This window comes from Brachycentrus maculatus, unplaced genomic scaffold, assembly GCF_059751285.1.
Source record: "Brachycentrus maculatus isolate JH-2025_06_01 unplaced genomic scaffold, ASM5975128v1 h1tg000294l, whole genome shotgun sequence".
NCBI lineage: Eukaryota > Metazoa > Arthropoda > Insecta > Trichoptera > Brachycentridae > Brachycentrus > Brachycentrus maculatus.
In genome coordinates, this window is record NW_028281045.1 from 1,076,945 (window position 1) to 1,099,509 (window position 22,565).

A 22,565-nucleotide genomic window follows, 5' to 3' on the forward strand; every position below is an offset into this window, starting at 1 on the left:
CTTGCAGCCTAATTACAAAGCCTTTCTGCCCTTCCCTCTCATCACGACGCACTGCGAACTCTAGAATTTCATTTTTTAATACGCCAAGATTATGTTGAATTCCTTAAGGATCTCCTTATCTCGGCAATTTGGAGACTATTTTTAATTAGCGCGGATTCCACCCTTCAAACTGACGAATTAATTTTCGATAAGAAACGGGTCGAAGTATGCTAGAGATGATTTAGGGGATTATTATAACCGACGAATTTTTAGAATATTGGACATTTTTTCGTCAATTTTAACATTATTTCGTGAACCATTTTCTAATTATGTATCGTCTTATTAGACAGCCCATTTATTATTACTCAGACAAATAAATAAAAAATCTCAAATTTGATATAATTTTGCATTAAATATTGTCCAAGAATTTAATATTTTTTATATATATACATATATCAGATCATTAAATTTAAGGCTTTTATCAATTTTCACAAGTTTTTTCTTGTATTTGATTAATACATCGATAGTTCAGGCGAATTAAACGTAAACTTAAAAGTATTTTTTTTAATCTTATTTTACTTTCATAAAAAGTAATTTAATCTTATTTAACTTTCATAATATCTATTGTATTCTTGCCAGTGCCCTTACTATGACCTAAAAAATAATGTGTACTCACACACACAGGCCATGCCTTTGTGGGATCTTTTTTTGTATTTATATATTTTTTGTAATTGCGTTTATGTTATGTTGTGAAATGCAAAAGAAATTAAAATAAAGAAAAAAAAAAACATATTTTTAGGTACGTAAAAAATATTTAAAATTTAAAATTTACTCGATTAATACAATTATTTAAAAAAATCTACTGTGACACGTTTTTCGATGCATTCCGCATGATTTTCAAACACCGTATGTGAAGCTATGTAAGTTTAAATTTTAGAGTTATGTCCTTGGGACGTTGAAGGATGAACAGGGGGAAGGAGTTTTATCTTTATTTTTATTTGTTTTTTCATTATTTTCATTAAATATTAGGAGGCTTTATCCTGTTAATTATGGGTGAAATTTTTTATATTTTTTTTATAAATTTCTATCGTTTAAAATGTTTTATTTATTCCTTCATGTACAGAAAATAAATATGTACATTAGCGAGCTTATTGCTAAAAAGCAATATCTTCCAACCAACCAAAATTAGTGATATTGACCAAATCGTTTGATACCATTTATAGCTGTTTGTAATCAGAGGGTAGATAGTACTTGAACATAAAAAAACATAAATTACATATGGATCATAATAAGGAAGTCAAAGGAAAAAGGGAGTTTAGGGAAGGAGGTAGAGGGAAAAACTAAGGGAAGAGGTTTCATGGACAGTTAGGATTCTAATGATAAATAGTAATGTCTCAGACGTTTCTTAAAAATTGTTAGAGAAGGTGCATTTTTATAAGGAGAGGTAATTCATTCCATAGTCTGGCCGCTTAGACAGAAAAGGAATTACTGAAGAATGATGTGTTATGGCGAGGAATGACAAGTGTTTTTAGTTGTTAAAAATGTTGCACAGGTTTTAAGAAATAATGGTATCTACAAAAGAAAATATATAACAACATTTGTGAACAAAAATAAATATTATGAATGAAAATAACTTGTCAAATTATAAGCTGCATAAAAATTCGTCGCCTTCCTTTGCTGAAAAGGCGTCACCTCTCGTACCGAGACAGGTTCACGAAGCTTCATTTTTCCATATTCCAGATTTACATATTCAGAATACTTTTCATACTTTCTATATGCACAAGACTACATGATATGTTTGCTATTTCTTTCAATTGTGTGTTGTATTGGCGAACAACTAGTTTTCCACCGGGAGAGTCAACAACCATATTTTTAAAAATATATTTCATTACTTTATTATTTTTAAATGAAAGTCATCCACCAATCAGAATATAAGATATGACGGTCGTAAGTCCTGTAAATGCCGATACTAACGTTTTTTTGTTCATGTATATTGAAATCTTTAAAAAAAATAGTGCATTTATTTAAAAGAACAATTGTAAACTAATTTAAAATATTTTTTCGCAGAGTGTGTCTTGTCAGTGGAGTTGTTTTAACACACATTTTTTATTGTTTTCATCCATTTTAACCTAATATACACTAAAAAAAGAGAGAATGAAAAAAAATTAACTGTTTTACAATTTTCATAGAATTAACTCTTGATTATTTACCCATTTCTTTATGTAACACTTGTGTAAAGTGATCACTAATTTCAGCTTAAGACGGTCGTTAGTCCTGTTAATGCCCATAATTCTATTTTCTACTTTATCTTTGTTGAGGTGTCAACAAAATCGTAACTTTTCGGGTGATGCTTCAGCCTACCGGAAGTGCACTCAGGTGAATGCATTCTTTTGAATCTCCTCACATTCAGAGAGTGTGAAAAATTTCCTCGCGAATTTGGAATTCCATCTTTATCTAATATTGTATTTGTAATGCACCGAGATGCTTTCGACTTTCATATGCACGTATAAGATTATTTTCCCGTAATTCCGTCCTCAAATTCGATTACTTGTATTCCATCTTCATGTGTTCACATTAATTTATTTGCACCCTTGTATAGAAAAATATTTGTGTAAGGTAAGTATTAATGATGGGATTAATAGTATGTATTGTTTGATTTCAGAATCGAATAATTCGTTCGAATAAAAATATTTAACAAAAAAGTATTAGGCGGACCAGGAATTACGACATTATTTTGAAATCCGGGTTTGAACCAGTTTGCGTCCGATCTACACCATCAATATCAAACATCAGTTGATATTTTAACCAGTTTATATATAAACCCGTAGATGGAAGCATCTAAGCTTCTAAAAGTAGTCAATACAAAATATAATACTTAAGTATGAAAAACAAGAGTTTTATTTATAATTTCATTAATTTATTCGGCAGTTACTTTGTAGTAAAACCTATCTATTTTAATTAAAATTATACTTACTTAATACCACTATTATAAATGAATAGTGGTGTTTACTAAGTAAAATTAAATAAAAAATGTTTAATTTATAATTTAAATCAAACACCTTTCCGAAAGCAAGGTCCCAATAAATGTTTTGTATATGGTGTTTTTATAAAGGTATACAAATTCAAATTTCTCACAATAATTTGATGGTGGCACCTGCCGTGTGGCATGTTGCGCCATATTGTTGAAACCACAGCTCTGTCTCATCAATGCCTTTTAACTGGGGTACGAAGAACTCAGTAATCATGGTTCTGTAGCGCTCTTAATTGATCGTAAATTCTGACCGGGTATATTTAAACCCGTCGATGGAAGTGGCATATGAAACTAGTCGGTAAAAAATATAATATTCTAGTAGTAAAAACAAGTGTTTTTTTTTTATAATTTAAATTATATACCCATTTCTGCAGCTGAGTCCCAATAGATGTTTTGTTCTTCCTCGATGTAAAAGAACATGATTAATGAACTGATGGTGTGCTACCGATACTGATAAAGCACCACGTTGGAACATCACACGTTGTCATAACCGATATTGCTATCTATAAAGGTTCGATTCATGATTAAGCGATACATGTTGTCACTTGATTTTGATGAGATTGAAAACGAGCAATATATCGGTTTAGCGAGAATATTAATTTGCAAATCAGCAGGAAATAAAACAATGATTAAAACTAAAAACATTTTATTTAGTATGTATTGATTTGGCGTTTAATTTGTAGAACTCCATTATTCATGTATTAATTTTAAATCAAACACAGATTTTTACTATTTTTTTTTTAACTAAGTAGACTCAAAAAATCTGTGTTTGATTTAAACTTCATACATAAATTTTATTTGTTGATTTGGCTTTTAATTTGTAGAACTCCATTTTAATTCATGTATTAATTTTAAATCAAACACAGATTTTTACTATTTTTTTAAAACTAAGTAGACTCAAAAAATCTGTGTTTGATTTAAAATTAATACATAAATTTTACTTATTGATTTGGCGTTTAATTTGTAGAACTCCATTTCAATTCATGTATTAATTTTTCAATCAAACACAGATTTTTTGAGGCTACTAATTTGTATTTTATTTAAAAAAAAACACATAAAAAATAATATTGCGACAATTGTTTCCGCTAGTTATGGCTTTTTCAAACCAATGAACATTTTACGTGAACATGAGATAATCATTGCTGTGAATCAAATAACAATATCACAGAACTGACATTTTTAAGGGACTGCATTTTATATAATCTTTAAAAAAACACTATATAGCTACAGGGTTATCACCAGTAAATAAAGCAATGCTTAAATCTATAAAAAATTACCTAAAATTTAACTAGAGGCAATCATTGCTATGAATCAAATAAAAATATGTCAAAATTTGAGTTTTATAATGTTATTTTTTATCTGCATTTTGTATAACAAAACAACAACTAAGTAGGTATATGTATTAATTTTAAATCAAACACAGATTTTTTGAGTCTACTAAGTTGTATTTTATTAACAAAAAACACATAAAAAATATATTGTGACAATTGTTTCGCCTTGTTAGGGCATTATCAAACGAATGTGAAGATCACATGATCTTAAATGAAAATAAGTCATACACTTTTTGTTTTATTTTATACAATATATCATTAAAAAATAACTGTTTACTACTGATTTCATATTTAAAGCGAACGGTATTTTACTGTTTTGAATACGAAGAAAGTTTTTAAAGTTTTTTTGATGTTATTTTTTGGGTAAAACTAAAAGTGTGACTTGTGGGTAATTGTTACTTTTTCTGTTACCCGATTAGGATGTGTTCTCGGTTCATATTTCTTTCCAGCTTAAAATTTTTATGTCAAATTATGAAATATTTCAAAAGCTAGAAATATCCAATACGCAGCCAAATTTTATGGAAGCTTTAAATGATCGAATCCGAAAACAGAATTTAGTAACGACGTTTAAAAATATGTTTTTGAATTCTTTTATTTTTAATTCGATCGTTAATGTTTAGTACTAACACGTTTGATACTTGTTAGTACTAAACATGAACAACAAAAAAAACATTATAATTTATATTTTTTTATTTCATTAATTCGCCGGTCACTTTGCGGTAAAATCTATCCATTTTTTATTTAAGTTTTACTCGGTAAATACTACTATTTCTTAAATCTATTGCTTCGATGCATTTCGCATCATTTTCAAACACCATATATTTTTTAACTGATATTTTTTTTTGCAGTGGACTTACTACAAATGATGGAGTTCAACGTAACAGTCTCATTTCCGGCAGCTCCTCTCCTTACTGTTATCCTGGCTCTAGTTGGTGAGTATTAAAAAAAATCATATCTATACTTGTCATGACCAGTTGTTCTTAGGTTTCCTTTTTGTTATTCACCTCTAGGATTTTTTCCAAAGAATTCTCGGTTTAACAGCACTTTTTCGACTAAGCCAAAAAAACAAAAAAAAATACGTCTTCCGATCTGTTGCTAATTTATTATTCTCTGGCCCCAAAATATTGTTTTTGGTGACTATTTTAACGGATATTTTGTGATCACTTATTATTTTTGCCATCGAAATTTTAAGTAAATGACCAAATATAATAATTTATAAATCTTTTGAATTTGTTTATAATTATGACTGAACCGATTTTTCTGCTTCTTCTTCTTCCTGGCTCCATCCTAACTCATCGTCTTTGTAGAATGTTGGGGTCAATTCTCTTCGTATTTAGATTGTAGGTCTTTCTATCATGGACAATGTCACCTAGGATATGCCTTCGAATCATGTTATCTCTCTGTAGCAGCCATGAATTTTTTGGTCTACCTCTGATGTCTCTTGAGGATGATCCATGACGATTGTCTGGTTCACATTATGTTCAGTAGTAGTAACTGTACTAACAAATTTAAAGTTCATTTAATATATCATTTGTGTTTTACTTGATAAAAACCACTATTTGCCACGTCAAACAAAAAATAATAGTGGTTTTAAACATGTAAAAATAAAATTAAAAATGGATTACAAAGTGATTGCCGAAACAATTACAGAGGTTTAAAAAAAAATAAACATATTCATACATAACTCACATATACAAAACTTCCGATGAGTAATTTCGTTTACTCATTTTGGGACATGAGATTAAGGAAACGCAATTAAGAAAACACAGGACAAGATATAAAATATAAACCAATAAAAGGTACAATAAATAGGCATGGAAAAATCTAAGGTTAAAAGCATGTTGAAAGGAAAAAAATAGAACATATAACTAACACTAATATCATTCCATTTAGTATTTTTTCAATGCATTCATTTCGGATCCCTGACTGGATTCTATTTTACATATGTCAGGCAGCTGGTTAATTTGGGTACAGACAATATATTGTAAAGACCTTACTCTAAATTTAGTTGTGTTTATCGGCTCCACATGTATTTCATTATGTCCTCGTGTGATGATGAATTTCTCTGTTTGAAATCGTTAACGTTAATTCATTAAATAAATAAATACTACCGTCTAGTTTTCTACTTATCTACTGTTTGTACAGATGTACCTAAGTTGAGAGAAAATACAAAATGGATTTCGATTTGGGGAAAGTTTTTCATAATCAAACATATCGACGGCCGCCACGTAAAGTACTCTATCTGCAAATCTGTTACTTTACTGGAGAGAGCTTAGAAGATTTTTTCAACGTATTTTTATTTATTAATTAACGGTTTTATCTGAAATGCTAAACTAGTATTATAAATTCAAAAACACGATTAAATAATGTATTCAATCGTTTTAAAACTTTATTCTTTGTCAAAATAAAATAGTTAGCGTTTTAGGAGTTAAGTTCATTTCGAAAATTCGATGTAGATAGCGTCTTATACGCCTGAAAACTAGACGTTAAAGACGAATTTATTTTATATGTATTTTTATTTTTATTTTTTTATTTTATATTTGTAGATAACGGTCAGTTGATAACATGCACCAACTATCTCAAAATTGACAAAAATGTAGTAAGAGCACTTTACGTAGGGCACGTCGATATAATATCCGTAGAGCGATGCATGGTATGAAGGCACTCGAGTTAGAGTTATACAAAAAAGCAACACGTGGAAACCGTAACGATGGATCGCGACCTCTTTCGGGGGGCGCAAGAAGGATGATAGCGCGCAACAGGCGCCCTTGGCAGGCGGCCAAGCGCCCGGGGGGAGGCCAGGGAGTCGGCGGCAACAGGCGACTTGTTGCCGCTTCTTCACTTGTTGCCGGCGCGCAACAGTCCTCCAATCTGTCGGGATTTCCTCTTCCGCTTCCTGAGCACCGGGTAGCGGAACCGCCGAGCGCTACGTGTCTTGTGCGGTGTTAAGGGTGTGAATATGAGCACATATGCTTTTGTCAGTACTTTCAACGTACAAATTGATTTACACGTTTTTAATTTAGATTCCACTCGGTACATACCGGTATTTATTGTTACATCATAACGCTATTTATTTTAACATATCACATATAGAATCACATATCGTAGTCGTACAGGAGAAAGTGACCAACTAACAAAACGTAAAATGTTCAGGAGGGCCATTTAAGTCACCTTTGCTTGGCAACAAAATAAACATCGATGCAGTTAGTCATTTTTACCAATTCAATATATTATACTTACAAGTTTAAAATCCTTTGGAATTTTTTTTTGGGCAATATTAAGCTAGTAAGATATTAAATAGTCAATGATCACGTTTTTGTAAGAAATGCACTTGGTCACTTTCTCCTGTATGACTACGATATATTATATAATATTCCCGATGAGTAATTTGCATTACTAATTTTGGGACATTAAGGTTAATACGACTGAAACACAAATAAGAAAATTATAAAAATATGTATTAAAACTAACACAGGATAAAATATGAAATATAAAATAATAAACGGGTATAATAAATAGGCATACAAAAAAATAAAATACTATCCTTACCATCCATTGTTTACTTTGTGTAATACCACTTTTTTAAAACCCTTATTTGTGACTACCGGTTTCGGAAAATCTTTCCATCATCGGGTCATTAAAATGAAAATAAAATTATTACGATTTGACGTCTGTATAAAAATATTTGATTTTTATACAAATGTCAAATCGTAATAATTTTATTTTAATTTTAATGTCCTGATGATGGAATGATATTCCGAAACCGGTAGTCACAAAAAAGTGTTTCAAAAAAGTGGTATCACGCAAAGTAAACAATGGATGGTAAGGAGAATGTTTTATTACCATACCGCAAAGTTATCAATGCTTTTCATATACAAAATATTTAAAAAAACATAAGTTAAGAAGAAGCGTGTTTAAAGGAAACAAATAAAAAAATATAACTAATCATGAACACAAATATCCAAATTTTTTAAAATTAATTCATTCACTGGGTTTTATTTTATATAAGTATGTCGAGCAACTAGTTAATTTGGGCATTGGCATTAAACTCTTATTCTAAGGACCTTACTCCAAACTTAGTTGAAGGTTCAGTCTAGAAAACTTAGCCAAAGAAGAAGAAGATGAAGTATAAAACGTATCGGCCTCTTTTGGAATACGTTTACTCTCATCTCCCAAATTAATTTCAGCTTTCGACTCCACTTTCAGCCCTTTTCCGCTCCAACTACGCCGTACATCTTAGTAGCCCTCCCCTAGCAGTGAGTATACGACCGTCCGCTTGCCTACCTTTAACCCTTTCCGGTCCATAAAAAAAATCCACCAGGTCCACAATAGATTTACAGCATTTCAGGGTTAAACAATACATCCAAATTTAAAAAAAAAATTAAAACTAAACTTGTGTTAAAAAAATATTTTTATTTTGAATGTATACAATCTTTTCTCTCATCATTACATTTTACACTAAATACGAGTGAGAAAAAAATATGTTTGCTTGTATTTTAACACAAAATGATGAAGAAAAAAATGTCCCATGTCGAATGACATTCGACATGGGACTCACCGGAATAAAGTCGATGTCGAATGACATTCGACATAGGACCGGAAAGGGTTAAAAGCCGAAACATCGTTCTCCACGAGAGCCGTACTTTGCGGATCCATAAAAATGTGTGACTCGAATAGGTAGCTGCTGGATACGATTCGGGGAAAGTCTTTGCGAATTAATTGTGAGATGCGAGATATCCCGTGTAGTTAGAGAAAAGAGTGGAGAAATTGCTCTACATCCGTTTAATTGAGCTGACTGCGGGCGCGCATAAAAGACAATATCTTTATATTACCTACATACATTACGGTTAAGCTTCATAGAATTCCCTTACAAACTCGGTTGTATACAGTACTTACCAAAAAGTCTTGTTTTACTTATTTTTACGCATCTTTAACTTAACTGAAGATACAAAAACGTTTTGAAATACAATTTTCTTGAGTAATTTAGTAGTAAACTTAAATGGAGAGGATTTATTCGAATTAGAAAAATGTATTTCAATTTATCTAATATTTTAGATAAGCATGATCGTCTTAGAAAACATTCTCTTTATGACAGAATACAAATGATTTTGGTAATTTTTATTTATTATTTTCTTATATATTTTTTTATAATTATGGTATATTTATAATTATGGTTTATATATTTTTATAATTATGGTATTTCAAAAACAATATATAAATAAATACATAAATCATACAGTCATAATTTTTTTTTTGAAGATCAGGTTTGTCAAATACTTGAAAGCGGTCAGTTTAAGTGTCGAAATGATTGGCGGGTATGTATGAGGAGATGCATGAACGTGGAAGAGGCGAATAATGTTGGCAAAGACAGAGTGATGTGGCGTTCTATTCTCTCTGCCTACCCATATATATATACATATATATATATATATATATATATATATATATATATATATATATATATATATATATATATATATATATATATATATATATATATATATATATATATATATATATATATATATATATATATATATATATGTATATATATATATTTATATATATATATATAAATATATATATATATATATTTATATATATATATATATATATATATATATATATATATATATATATATATATATATATATATATATATATATATATATATATATATAATATACATACACATAACATACCGACGCACACGTATACACTCGTATTTGGCAATAGCAAAGCTTCGCCGGCTTCAGCTAGCATTGTATAAATGAAAGCCTTTTTTCACGCTTGATGTTAATGAAAGGTGCCTTTGAGTGTCGAGTTTACCTTTTGGCAATATAAAATTTGCGATTATTCTTTAAAAGACCTCTCGCTCGGGCGCGCGCGATACGATTCCCGGCGATTATACAAACAATTTGCTCGGATTCATGCCTCCATTTGATCTCGACCCGACCACCGTAGCGGACTTGATTCGTTAATATTTTCTTGGCAGACGGGAGATTGCCTTTATTCTTCTCTGGACCATATTTTCCGCGTCTTTACACAGAGTGCGATGGGATGGGGTTAAATTATAAAAATAATATTATTTCCAGAAGAAAAGGGGTGCCTTTCCGGCAACGGCGAGGGAAGTTAATCAAAATAAATCTCGGAAAAGCTAAGCCGTCATCATCCTCAATTAGTCTCCTGCTTGGCTTGTTTTCAAAAAACTTCCTGTTGTTTTGTGTGCCCGTTCCAGATTCCTTTTGAAAGAGATATCATTAACATGATTGTTTACTCGATGGGATTAGCTAATTAGGTGTATTATTCCCTTACACGTGTATCATGTTCCTACACGGGGGCTTGGTAGGTACTTCATTGTCCCAAAGTCAAATAACATGGGTATATTAGCAAAAAATCTCTAAAATCCCCGTTTGAATAATCCCTGTTATTGTAATCTTTTAGCCTGAATAAAATACTTGCTATTATACTTAAAGTTGAATTTACTTAATGTATTAAATGTTAAATCAAACACTGATTTTTTGAGTAAGTTGTATTTTTTTGTAAAAATAACATTTGTGACAATTGTTATGGCATTTTCATACGAATATGAAGATTCAATGGACTGACGGTATATAGCTATAGAATTCTAGTATTCTATTGAATTTACTTCTAAAACTACATTTTTAAAATTTTTATTTCTTTTTTCGGCATTCTCTTTGTGGTAAGATACGATTATATTGTAAAGGAAAGCACTTGTTTTACCACCTGAGTATTATATTTATTTTTAACGACTAGTTTCGAATGATACAGTTGCTTTCATCAACAGGTGAATGCTTATACTAGTATAGTCAATGATATTACTATTCACCTCGATGAAAGTCGATGAAAACTCGCATGAACGATGTTATTTTTCATACAAATGACATAATGATACCTTTCAAATTAAACAAAAAATGGTGTCTCTCTGAATAATTTATGTAGGTTTTAAATTGTATTATTTTTAATTTGTTGCCGACGGAGGTAAGAGGTAAAAATAAAATATGGAACAAAAACAAAATAATTGATTGGTTAATGGTTAATTCTATGAAAATTGTAAAATACTTATTAACATTATTATTATTTTTATTATTTCTTTTTTGTGTGCATAATTAGGTTAAAAAACGTGTGTAAAACGGACTCCACCGACCAGACACAAGGTGGCTTGGTGGGTCTCTGCAAAAAATATTTTAAATATGTTTATAATTTATTTTAATGAATGCATACGTATTAATGTATGTATTTATATGTTTGTATATATGTAGTTAACAAATAAATATTAATAATTTTAGTATATAACCACTCACCGAGATTTTTATGTCTACCGGTTTCGATACGTACCCGTCTCTTCGTCAGGCCAATCACTACCACAGCATGTAAACAATAATACTATAACATATAATAAATTAAAATATAATAAACAATATTATATATCAAAACAACAGCAAAAACCGGTAGACATAAAAATCTCGGTGAGTGGTTATATACTAATATTATTAACATTTTTGTAAAAAAAAAATATAAGTGAAAATGACCAACCACAAAGTAAATGCTTTAAACATTAATAATATTGAGAATATAACAAATAAATGCTTAAAATCCGATATATATATATTTTTTAACTTATAAAGTTCCCTGCAATACACTAGTGTTGTATTTTTTTGTATTTTATTGTTTGAGGGGTGAGAAATTTCTGAATGGCTCTCGCCGAGCTTCAAGAGTGCTCAAGTTCACATTTAAAAGCGCAAGTTTTCCCCTTTGAAAAGTTTTCACTCTGAATTAGAGTCGATGTCTGAAAACCCTTCTCCAAAATATCCGGATGACCTGGCATCGACAATGGCCTTCACACTCTGAACCTTTAACGCGACCGGCAGAAATCACTCTGGACCCCTCCGACGCCTAACTTCATACAAATATATTTCCGATTATCTTATACGGAATTCGACGGAAACTTTTCTTTTCCGTTTAACCCATCATCCTTCCTGTCGCCAAACCTTGGCGGTAGGTATGTTTTTACATTTGCAAATCAGCCGCAGTTTAAGCCACGCACCCATGCGTGGTAGTTCACATTATATAGATACTTTAGTGAGATATCTACAAATCAGTAAAGAAAGCTTTTTGTTATGCATTATTTCTTACAATTTTTATACAAATTTACTGACGACACTTGACCAAAGATGTCCCTGTAAGGATAGAATTATCATTTTCGTTGAAATATCAACTAAATCTTTACATCCCAGATATAATGTTTTATTGAGTTATTTTTTCATGTTTTCTTGTTAATTTATCACATTTCTGATCTAGACACACGATAAAATACGTGCATAATAGTTATATGTACCATATTTATTGGTAAAACAGTAAAAGTTATAATTTTATGAAATTTCATTTTCCGTTTCAATTTTTTTTGCAACCTTTAACCGCACCCGGTACATAGGGTACTCCATGATATAAACGCAGTGTTATCTTGATCGTTAACATATGAAGAAACGGTCTTCAGCTTTCGCTTCAGCTACCAATCACTACTACCAACTACTTTTATTTATTTGACCTCCCCCCTGGGAATCGAACCCGGTACCTCCAGTACGGTAGCGTCCTCACCATTGCACTATGGAGGCGGATAAAGGTTTTACTGTATTTTAATTTGTATTCAGTTTTATGAGGAATCTATGTTTGTATTGAGATTTGATTCCATCTTTATATAAACATATATTTGGAGTATCTGTGTTAGTGTACAACGTCACCCCTCACCACTCTTCGATTTCATCCCTTCCCCTTACCCCGTTTTCCGAATTTGATCCTCCCGGCGAGGCATGACATTCCCATCGATGTTGGGATTACTGAAATAAACCCTGCCTACAACACGAAAACTGTAACATCCCCTTGAACCGAAACATCGATCAAAAAGGGTGAAATCAATAATAACAACCCTCGTTCAGTTGGTTATGAAGAAAAGCGCTTTCGGTGAAGGGGTTTGTCATTTTGTTTGAACTTTTCTTGCTGTATATTGGACTATAGTTTATAATTTGTCTCGTTTTTCACGCCGTAAAACGTGTGTCTGCCATTGGTCGGTTATGACTTACTACCATGTTGTTATATTGGGATTGTTAATGTGTAAATCTGTATGTTTAACGTCAGAAAGTTGTATCAACGATTGTACGGTTTTAATAATTGACTGTTTTCCTTCTTGAAAAAATGTTCATGTAAAGTTTCCATTAGAATTCACCGACATTGGTACGATCTTTAAAATTTCGCATCCGCGAGAATGTCAATACATTCAAATAAAAACAAAATCAGGACTGCATTTAAAAAAAATGTTGATTGATTTACTGCAAGAACGATTTTATTCAAAAGTTAATATATTTTAATTTTATCACTTTTCTCGAGGGTTTCGCTTCATTTATGCATATGCTCCAGGCTCTTCGGTTGGCTGCCAGCTCCCTTGTATCCTCCCAAGTCAAGTCTGCGTCCCGAAGTTCAGACGAGAACTGCCTACGAATTGTCAGCGGCGGACGTCCTGATGCCTTGTAAAAGAGGCAAGCTTGATGGTATGCATTATGGTAGATTAAAATATGAAAAAATACCGTTGCTATATGTTGCCGTATATAGTAGACAGTAAACCTGTCTGTAAAAGCCAACGTGTGTTTTTAAAGAACACTCTAACTTTTAAGGCTGTACGGCAGTGTAAGCTATGCATGGGCGATCCAGTTAAAAAAAAACAAACTAATAGATTTATATTATCCACTGACACTTCGTGATGGAATTGCATTTTTAATTTATTATTAGATTAAAACCAATATTTTTAGCTTTTCCACTTTTTTATTTGACCAGCGACCGAGTTTCGTCGTTACCGACAGTCTGATGATGTCGGTAACGACGAAACTCGGTCGCTGGTCAAATAAAAAAGTGGAAAAGCTAAAAATATTGGTTTTAATCTAATAATAAATTAAAAACAAACTAAATAAGAACTTTCGTTAAGTCGTTACTTCATTCGGTTTTTTTGATTTCATCATTCAAAGCTAATCACGCCAATCATTGCATTAATTTGGTTGCGCACCACGCGTTTCCAGCTCCTGATATATTTGACAAATCGTCATAAAAAAAATTAAGCTGGAAAGACATACAAACCGAGAAATGAAAAATAATATCATCCCATTTGGGTAACAGGTAACAGTTACCTATTAGTCACAACAAACTCGAATTATGTTTACCTGCCAAAGTACATGAAGGGAAATTCTGTTATCGTTGTAAATATGAATTGGGTAAAATGCAAAGCACACACGTTCGGTAAACATTGTTTCAGTCTGTTTGAAGCATATCCTGTTAGTTTTTAAACCAACTGTGCCTATGATGCGATGGACTGTTGAAGTGGGTTTTGGTCCAGGATGCGTTATTTCTGCGTAATATCGTAATATTTTAAAACACCGTTTGCCAAAGTGGTCTATAAAGTCCCCTGACTGTCGATATTGGCTTGAAATGAAAATGGGGATCCGTATTACCATTTAGGCAGATGATCATAAATATTTACGCGTTCTGTAAATGTCTTATTACCCCTGATGATTGTCTGTAGATTATACTTAAATCCGATACTTTTATGTTATAAAATAATAACATTTTAGTTTGTTCCACTTTATCGTATTTGTCAAGTGATCGGGTTTCGTCATTACCGACATCATCAGCCTGGTGAGAGGCTAGAAAAAAAGGCTAGACAACATTGCAAGGGTTGAAAACCATTGTTTGATATAATTTCTCTGACGAAATGAATTTAAATTAAATGAATTTAAGTAGTGTTTATATAATAATTGCATTCAAGTTGCGGTGAGGGTTTTAAGTTTTATCATTTTATGCAAATTTTATTAAATATAATCCTAGTACTAAGAGCTTTGCGCGGACTTGTTTGATTCATCAATGTGGAAAGGATAAGTAAAGAAAAATAATTATTAAGTTGGCAAGGGGTCTACAGATACAAAATAAGTGGTCCACGGGGCAAGAAAGTTTGGGAAACTTTGTTTGTAAATACCAGCTGCATTGTACTCAACATCTATTCAAATATTTTAACATTATCGTGAATAATATCGTAACTTTAATTTCGAAGGCACCTCCTGATCCTCAATCAATTTATTTTACCAAATTGGCGCCAACAATATGAGCGCCCTTGAGATAGTATTTTACGAATATGGCGCTGTATAAATTATCCAAAATTATTATTACTAACAGTCCGATTATTGGTTTACAAAACCACTAAAACAACTTTTCATTTCTCGACATAATATCGACGTGCCCTACGTAAAGTACTCTAACTAAATTTTTGCCAATTTTGAGATATTTGGTGTATGTTATCAACTGACCGTTGTCTACAAATATAAACAAACAAATAAATAAATAAATTACGCTTAGTTTTCAGGCGTTTAAGATGCTATCTGCATCGAATTTTCGAAATGAACTGAACTCCTAAAACGCTAGTTACGTAATTTTGACAAAGCATAAAGTTTTAAAACGATTTATTACATTATTTTATCGTGTTTTTGAATGTATAATACTAGTTGAGAACTTCAGATAAAACCGTTAACCAATAAAAAAAATACGTTGAAACAATCTTCTAAGCTCTCTCCTGTTAAGTTACAGATTTGCAGATAGAGTACTTTACGTAAGGGCCGTCGATATTATACATCATTTACAATAATTCGTATTCTGTCCAAGAACTTTTAATGACTTTTAATTTTTGTACGTTTTTAAAAAAAAATGTACTTAAAATAAAAGAACTATCACACGATGGTAATAAATAGGCGATTTTGAAAATCAACCTAAAAATCAGTTTTCTGAAGATATCAAATATTCATTGTGGACTGACGTGAATTGAGTTGGATCACTTGTTGAATCTTTCTGAATGAATATAGTTTAGTAGAAAAGCTCAAGTTGGTCATCCCATGTCATCGAGTTTAAAAATGGCACACGTCCATCCCAGTCAATTAAACCTCAATCTAAACCCACTTCCGGATTGGGTTCATTCGATTTGCCCACCGACCACGACTCTTGCGGTCACCTGTTATGCAAATGCCCATTTATTATTTATCCCTAATCCAGTTTACCAGAGAATGCTCTTCCGCCAAAAAGTGTGTGTCCTTTGGCTCTTCATCACTCGTGAATTCTGCATAACCCTGAAATGTTTTGCTTGCTTGTGTCAATATCACTATTTCCGCTTGTCATTCGACTGATTATTTAGCCTCCTCGGCACGTGTTTGACGAGGAAGTCGGGTAGTCGAGAGGGGGGTTTGAATATCGTCTCATCCCTAGCACAAAAATGTTGTTTATCATTCTTCTAGGTCAACTCTCCAGCTGTGGCTTATTGAGAAAATGAGATATCTTGAAATTATAACGACCTATTAGGCTCTAATTTGTTTACTTCTAATCAGAGATACATTGTGCGGTATTTTTCGCTTTTCCGTCTATTATATTCCCATCCTTTTTATCGTCCCCTTTGCTTCTTGAGCCAATTAGTTACTCGAACTATGCCCAGAATTTACCAATAGAAATATTATTTACATTACTGGATTACTGGATGGATGAGATGTCAATTTTAAAGGTTCCCAAATCCCTCGACTCATAGCGCAACAATCGACCTACTCCACGAATGTATCGAAAACCTTACCGGTATGTGGAAGAATCCAAGACCATTATTGCTTATATAAACAGGTTTCAAGAATTAATGTAATATGGATAATAATCAATAATGGGCAGAATGGTGAACGTTACACAAGTGTATAAAGTCATTGCTCAAGCCAGCCAAATGCCAGGTCGTTAGCCCCGGGATGCTCAAACTTTCATGTTCTTTCATAAAAAAAGGAATAATGATACATTTCATATCAAATTAAGACATCTTTCAAAAATAATTTACCTGTCTGATGATATGATTCACATACCTGAACCATCTCAATACACCTTTCTAAATTTTGTCTCTAATGCTTATCTCAGCCTTGAATTCCTTCCTTATATGATCACCATTCGAACATCTATTAAACATCGTTTTGCCACACATTCGGCGGAGAGATACACCAAAATAATTCCACTATAAAATATTGAAAATTCCTCCAATAACTACAAAATTATCTTTCGTGAGTTTTTTTTTCATTTTAGGGATGTATTGTAAAATAATTATTATACGACAACATTTTAAGTGTGCCCAAATACTTGTTCACAAAATCTGGATTATCTCCAATTACAGGAGTTATGTTCATATTATTTTTTGACATCTCACATACTAATAAAAGAGTTTCTGCTTAGTAAAAAGCTTCTTTACATCTCACCAATAGATGTCTCTAGTGAAGTTCTAGTGATTCAAGAACAAGGTTTCTAAATTGTTTAATATATGTAGAACTTCCAAGAATTTGAGTCGTGTGGTTGTCAATCGTGGGTAGAACTCGGTGAATGTTACACGTGTGTAAAGTGATCAGTTAAACCAGCCAATGGCGGTCGTCAGCCCTGTAAATGCTAAGACTTCCATATTCTTCTTCATCTTTGATGAGATGTCAAAAATAATATGGACCTAATATCCCACCGCCGAAGGGAGGGTGGTCGCAGACGTCATCGGCTGTTTTATTGGAATTATCTATTAAAGTGATTAAGGATGATGTGATTAGAGAACCCAATTAAAACTTTCCAAATTGAAGTGTCAAACGATTTAACCCGATATCATGAAATATTCATGAAACGTTACGTTATATTTTTTGATATTATTATTGCAGTGGAGAAAAATTTATCACCCTATCTGAAGATGTTATAATTTTTGCAAATGGCGTAGTACGTCAATCATATTTGATATTTGTGAACTAGCCAGCTGAAGTATACAAACAGATTCGGGATGGTGCAAAATGAATATTCCAATTTGATTTTCCGTCAAGTGGCTGCCGACAGTGTTGATACACATTTGTGCTCGTTTCATTAATATTTTTGTATACTGCAGCTGTCTAGCTCACAAATGTCAATATATAATTGACGTACGACGCCATTTGCAAATATCATAACATCTTACTTTGTGATTAATTTTGCATATATATATATATATATATATATATATATATATATATATATATATATATATATATATATATATATATATATATATATATATATATATATATATATATATATATATATGAAATTTATATTTACTTCCACCTCTTTATCGCTCTTATTTGTTTCCATGAAACTAGTATTATTTATATTATTTTTTGACATCTTATCAAGGATGAAGAAGAATTTGGAAGTCTGGGCATTTATTCTAAATGAAAATGGCATTTTCTGGCGTTTCTCATGTGTGTGTGATTATAATCCAGGATTCGGACCTCACGTACTAATATAAGAGTTTCTGCTCAGTAAAAAGCTTCTTTACACCTCACCAATAGATGTCTCTAGTGAAGTTCTAGTGATTCAAGAACAAGGTTTCTTAATTGGTTCATATATATATATATATATATATATATATATATATATATATATATATATATATATATATATATATATATATATATATATGAAATTTATATTTACTTCCACCTCTTTATCGCTCTTATTTGTTTCCATGAAACTAGTATTATTTATATTATTTTTTGACATCTTATCAAGGATGAAGAAGAATTTGGAAGTCTGGGCATTTATTCTTCTTCATCTTTGATGAGATGTCAAAAAATAATATGATAAATACTCTTATGATTGGAGATAATCGGGATTTGTGAATAAGTATTTGGCCTCACTCAAAATGTTGTAGGTAGTATTATTTGTTTGTGGATTGTAGATCCATCCACAATGTATCCATTTTTTTAATATTTAATTTCACTTTTTAAATACCACTATTTCTTCATATCTATCATGACACATGTTCGGTACTTCCGTATTATTTACATACGCCGTATGTGAAACTAAGTCTAAATTTCAGAATTGTATTCTTGAGACGTTGAAGAATGAATGATTTTTATTTCATTTTTTAATCTATTTTTTTTATCATTGTAAACATGGACAATAGGCGTAGGCTTTTTAGTCATTGTAATATTTTTTAATTATGGGTTTATTATTATTTTTAAATTATATATATTTTTATTATTTCAATATGTTGGCGTTTATGCCTAGTAATAATTTTATGTATTCATTTTTAAGAATGAAAAATTTTAAAGATTTATATTTAAAAAAAAAATATAGTTTTCCTCGTGGTTAAAAAATTATGTTACACATGTTTTAATTTATTTATTTTTCCGCGATCGTAACTAATTTTTAATGATGCAGAATTCATCGAAATACGTGTCACAATGGATTTTAATCATAATTATAGCCATAGGAATTATCGAAAATTTATAAAAACCATTTCTGTAAAATACCACCGCAAGGGTGCTTAAATAAAAGTTGAAATTACCAAGTAAAATTTAAATTAATAACTTTTTTGCTGTTAGCTTTGATACTGATTTTTTTACAAAGTTAAGATATAATGCATTGATATGACAAAAAAGTTTAAAAATACAATAGTACAATAGTACTGACCATGACTGCATTACTTTTTTTTTATTAAAAAATCCTGAAAAAAGGGTATAAGTATGTGTAATATATAAGTAATACAAATTTAATAATACAAATTTCACCTTATCGCAATGAGCTGAAAAGATGCGAATAAAAAATAAAATAGATATAAATATATATATATTTCCTCACAAACGCTTGTTTGTTTGTAAGCTCTTTGCAATCTGAACCTTAACATTTTCTTCATCATTTCACCTGGACTAAACTATAAACCGCAGACAGTATAGTATTCAGCACTCGTATAGTAGAAATATGGTTTATTTCCCAGATTATAGCTATTTACTCGTCGCTTGTCTATGATAAAAATAAGTACTGTGAAACGTATCGTGTTGTATCAATTTTAGTAAGATAGTTCAAATAATAAATAAAGACACATAATCTATCTTTTAAAGTGAAATAAAGATATATTGAATTATTTTTGGTGATACTTTTTGACACATTTTATAAACATATAAAATAAAACCCTTATCCGCACCCCAATGGTGCATAGGGCACTGTGTCATTTAAACGCAGTGTTATCTTGATCGTTTACATATGAAGGAAGGGTGATCAGCCCTCCGCTTCAGGTACCAGTCCATGGTAATATTGAATAAATATTACAGTGAAAAAATCACTTATATTTATTTTACCCCCCTTGGGAATCGAACCCGGGACCTCCAGAACGGTAGCCGAGCGTGCTGACCATTACACTACGGAGGCGGACAAAATTATAAACATGATGACATAAAACTATTAACTATTAATATAACTTTAAACCACTTTTATTTTTGGTACTTTTTCCAACCTGTTTCGATAAGCACCTTGATGACAAGATGTTTCTTCTGTGTTAAGTCTTCTTTAATTCTTCCATACATTAAGGTCGATGTACGTAGTAGAACCCAATTGTGTACTTTCTTATCATATTATTTTATAAATCGCTCACTCCTTTCAACAACGTCATAATAAATAAAAAAACTAGATTTTTCAGGAGATCGTTTTTAAAGTCTAAAAATATAGTAAAATGTATTAAAAATAAATATCAACCCTCTTTTTGAACTTATTACTGTGCAACAGATCTTTTTATGTAAAACCTAAATATTTTTTCTCCATTTGAAAAATATTTGGTTTATTTAAAAAAATAATTAAACAAAACTTTTTCTTTAAAATGCTAAAATAAAAATTTCTGCCCTGTAACGGGTAAATATTAAGTTAAAAATATGCCGCTTTTACTGGGATATAGTTCATTTTCTGGGTATTCCGAAAACATGCACAATTGAAAATTGACGATTCTTGATATATGACGTTGTTGAAAGGAGTGAGCCAAATATTTTCTGATATCTCACGTCCGCAGCTAAGGTGATCGAATTACCAGACTTCTTAAAACTTGCAGTTTTTCCTCCTTACCGACTTTCCTTTCATCCCGCGGACGGAATTTGTATACCGAAGGGTGGAGGCGTGGTGAACGAGGAGAAGAAGAGCATGTTGGGATATGAAAGAGACGCGGGGCGCAGAACGAGTGAGGAGTAAGCAGAGATAGCATGGGAAGCCGAGAGTGTTTGTGAAACGCGATCTGGTGGACGTTCGCCAAAAGCGGAGACGGAACACAAAGAAGACATTTTGCGGGAAGAAAAAATGCGCTGGAAGGTTAAATTTTTCTTCGGTCGTGGAGGAATATTGAAGGAAATATGAAATAAATTACGGAAAATTCGTTTTACTACCTTTTCTCGTTTTGTCTCCTACCGGAAATCGGTCGCAAGGGCTTGCTTCGTTACCGATTGGAAAGTTCGGCGCTCGACCACTATCGCCGTGAGGGTATGACAGTACAGATTTTCCTATGTTTTGAGTCTTTTTTACGCAAGCTTTATTTATTTAAAAGCTTTACTCACACATCCGTATTCTTCTTCATCTGGGTTGAGATGTCAAAATATTTACATATTCCCGCACGGATTTAAAAGGAGAAAAAAAAACGTGCTCCTGAAAAGTATTTCAACATTGTGCTTTCGTTGTATAAAGCGCGCTTTTTCTCAACCAAGGATTTAATTTTCGTTATTTTGTTCTTTATTTAAATTTGTAAATAAGGACACTTGTTTTTTTACCACTTTTTTGTCTTTTCAATTTACTTTAAAAACGCGTTCAAATTATAACGTAGAGATTATGAAAACTCAATAGCTCGTACTTTATTTTTCATCTGAACTCTCTTTCGTCCCGCTCCCCTTGTCTATTTGCATATTTATATTTATCTTGTCGCCACCCTTTCAACGCGACCGTAGAGTCGCCGAGAGAAAATTAAATAAAAATTCAATCATTTGAATTAACACCCGATTCGTTCAACAATTATACCGAGAGCTTTTAACGTAATGGCCCAAGCTTACATATTTACTTCGGGCTTTATTTTTCACGCAAACCTCATAGGTTTGCCAACAGGAATCGATATTATATCTACTTGCATCGGTAAGATTCTTCTTGACTGTCTTACCCATCATTACTGAGGGTTGTGACACTGGTGGAAGCAATGACTCTTCTCCTGTTATCCCTTGCTACGCTGCACGTAACGCTCCAACCACCGAGGTGCCTGTGCTTTCTTAACTTGATCGGTCCACCGTGTGGGAATCTTCCTCTCCCTTTCCCCTCCAGGCTACCAATCACAACCAGTCGTTCCAGGC

The 22,565-nt window shown here is 31.7% G+C and overlaps 1 protein-coding gene across 2 annotated transcripts in view; it reads left to right on the plus strand.

The window, feature by feature from the left end:
• The window catches only part of LOC148305007 (membralin), a 92,159-nt gene extending 86,742 nt beyond the window's left edge, over positions 1-5,417 (plus strand). For both annotated transcript variants that reach the window (XM_088267397.1, XM_088267398.1), the window contains exon 8: positions 5,190-5,417. In XM_088267397.1, the coding sequence (XP_088123523.1) occupies positions 5,190-5,284 (95 nt within the window). In that variant the 3' untranslated portion in view covers positions 5,285-5,417. The remainder of the gene's footprint in view (positions 1-5,189) is intronic.
• Positions 5,418-22,565: the final 17,148 nt, after the last annotated feature.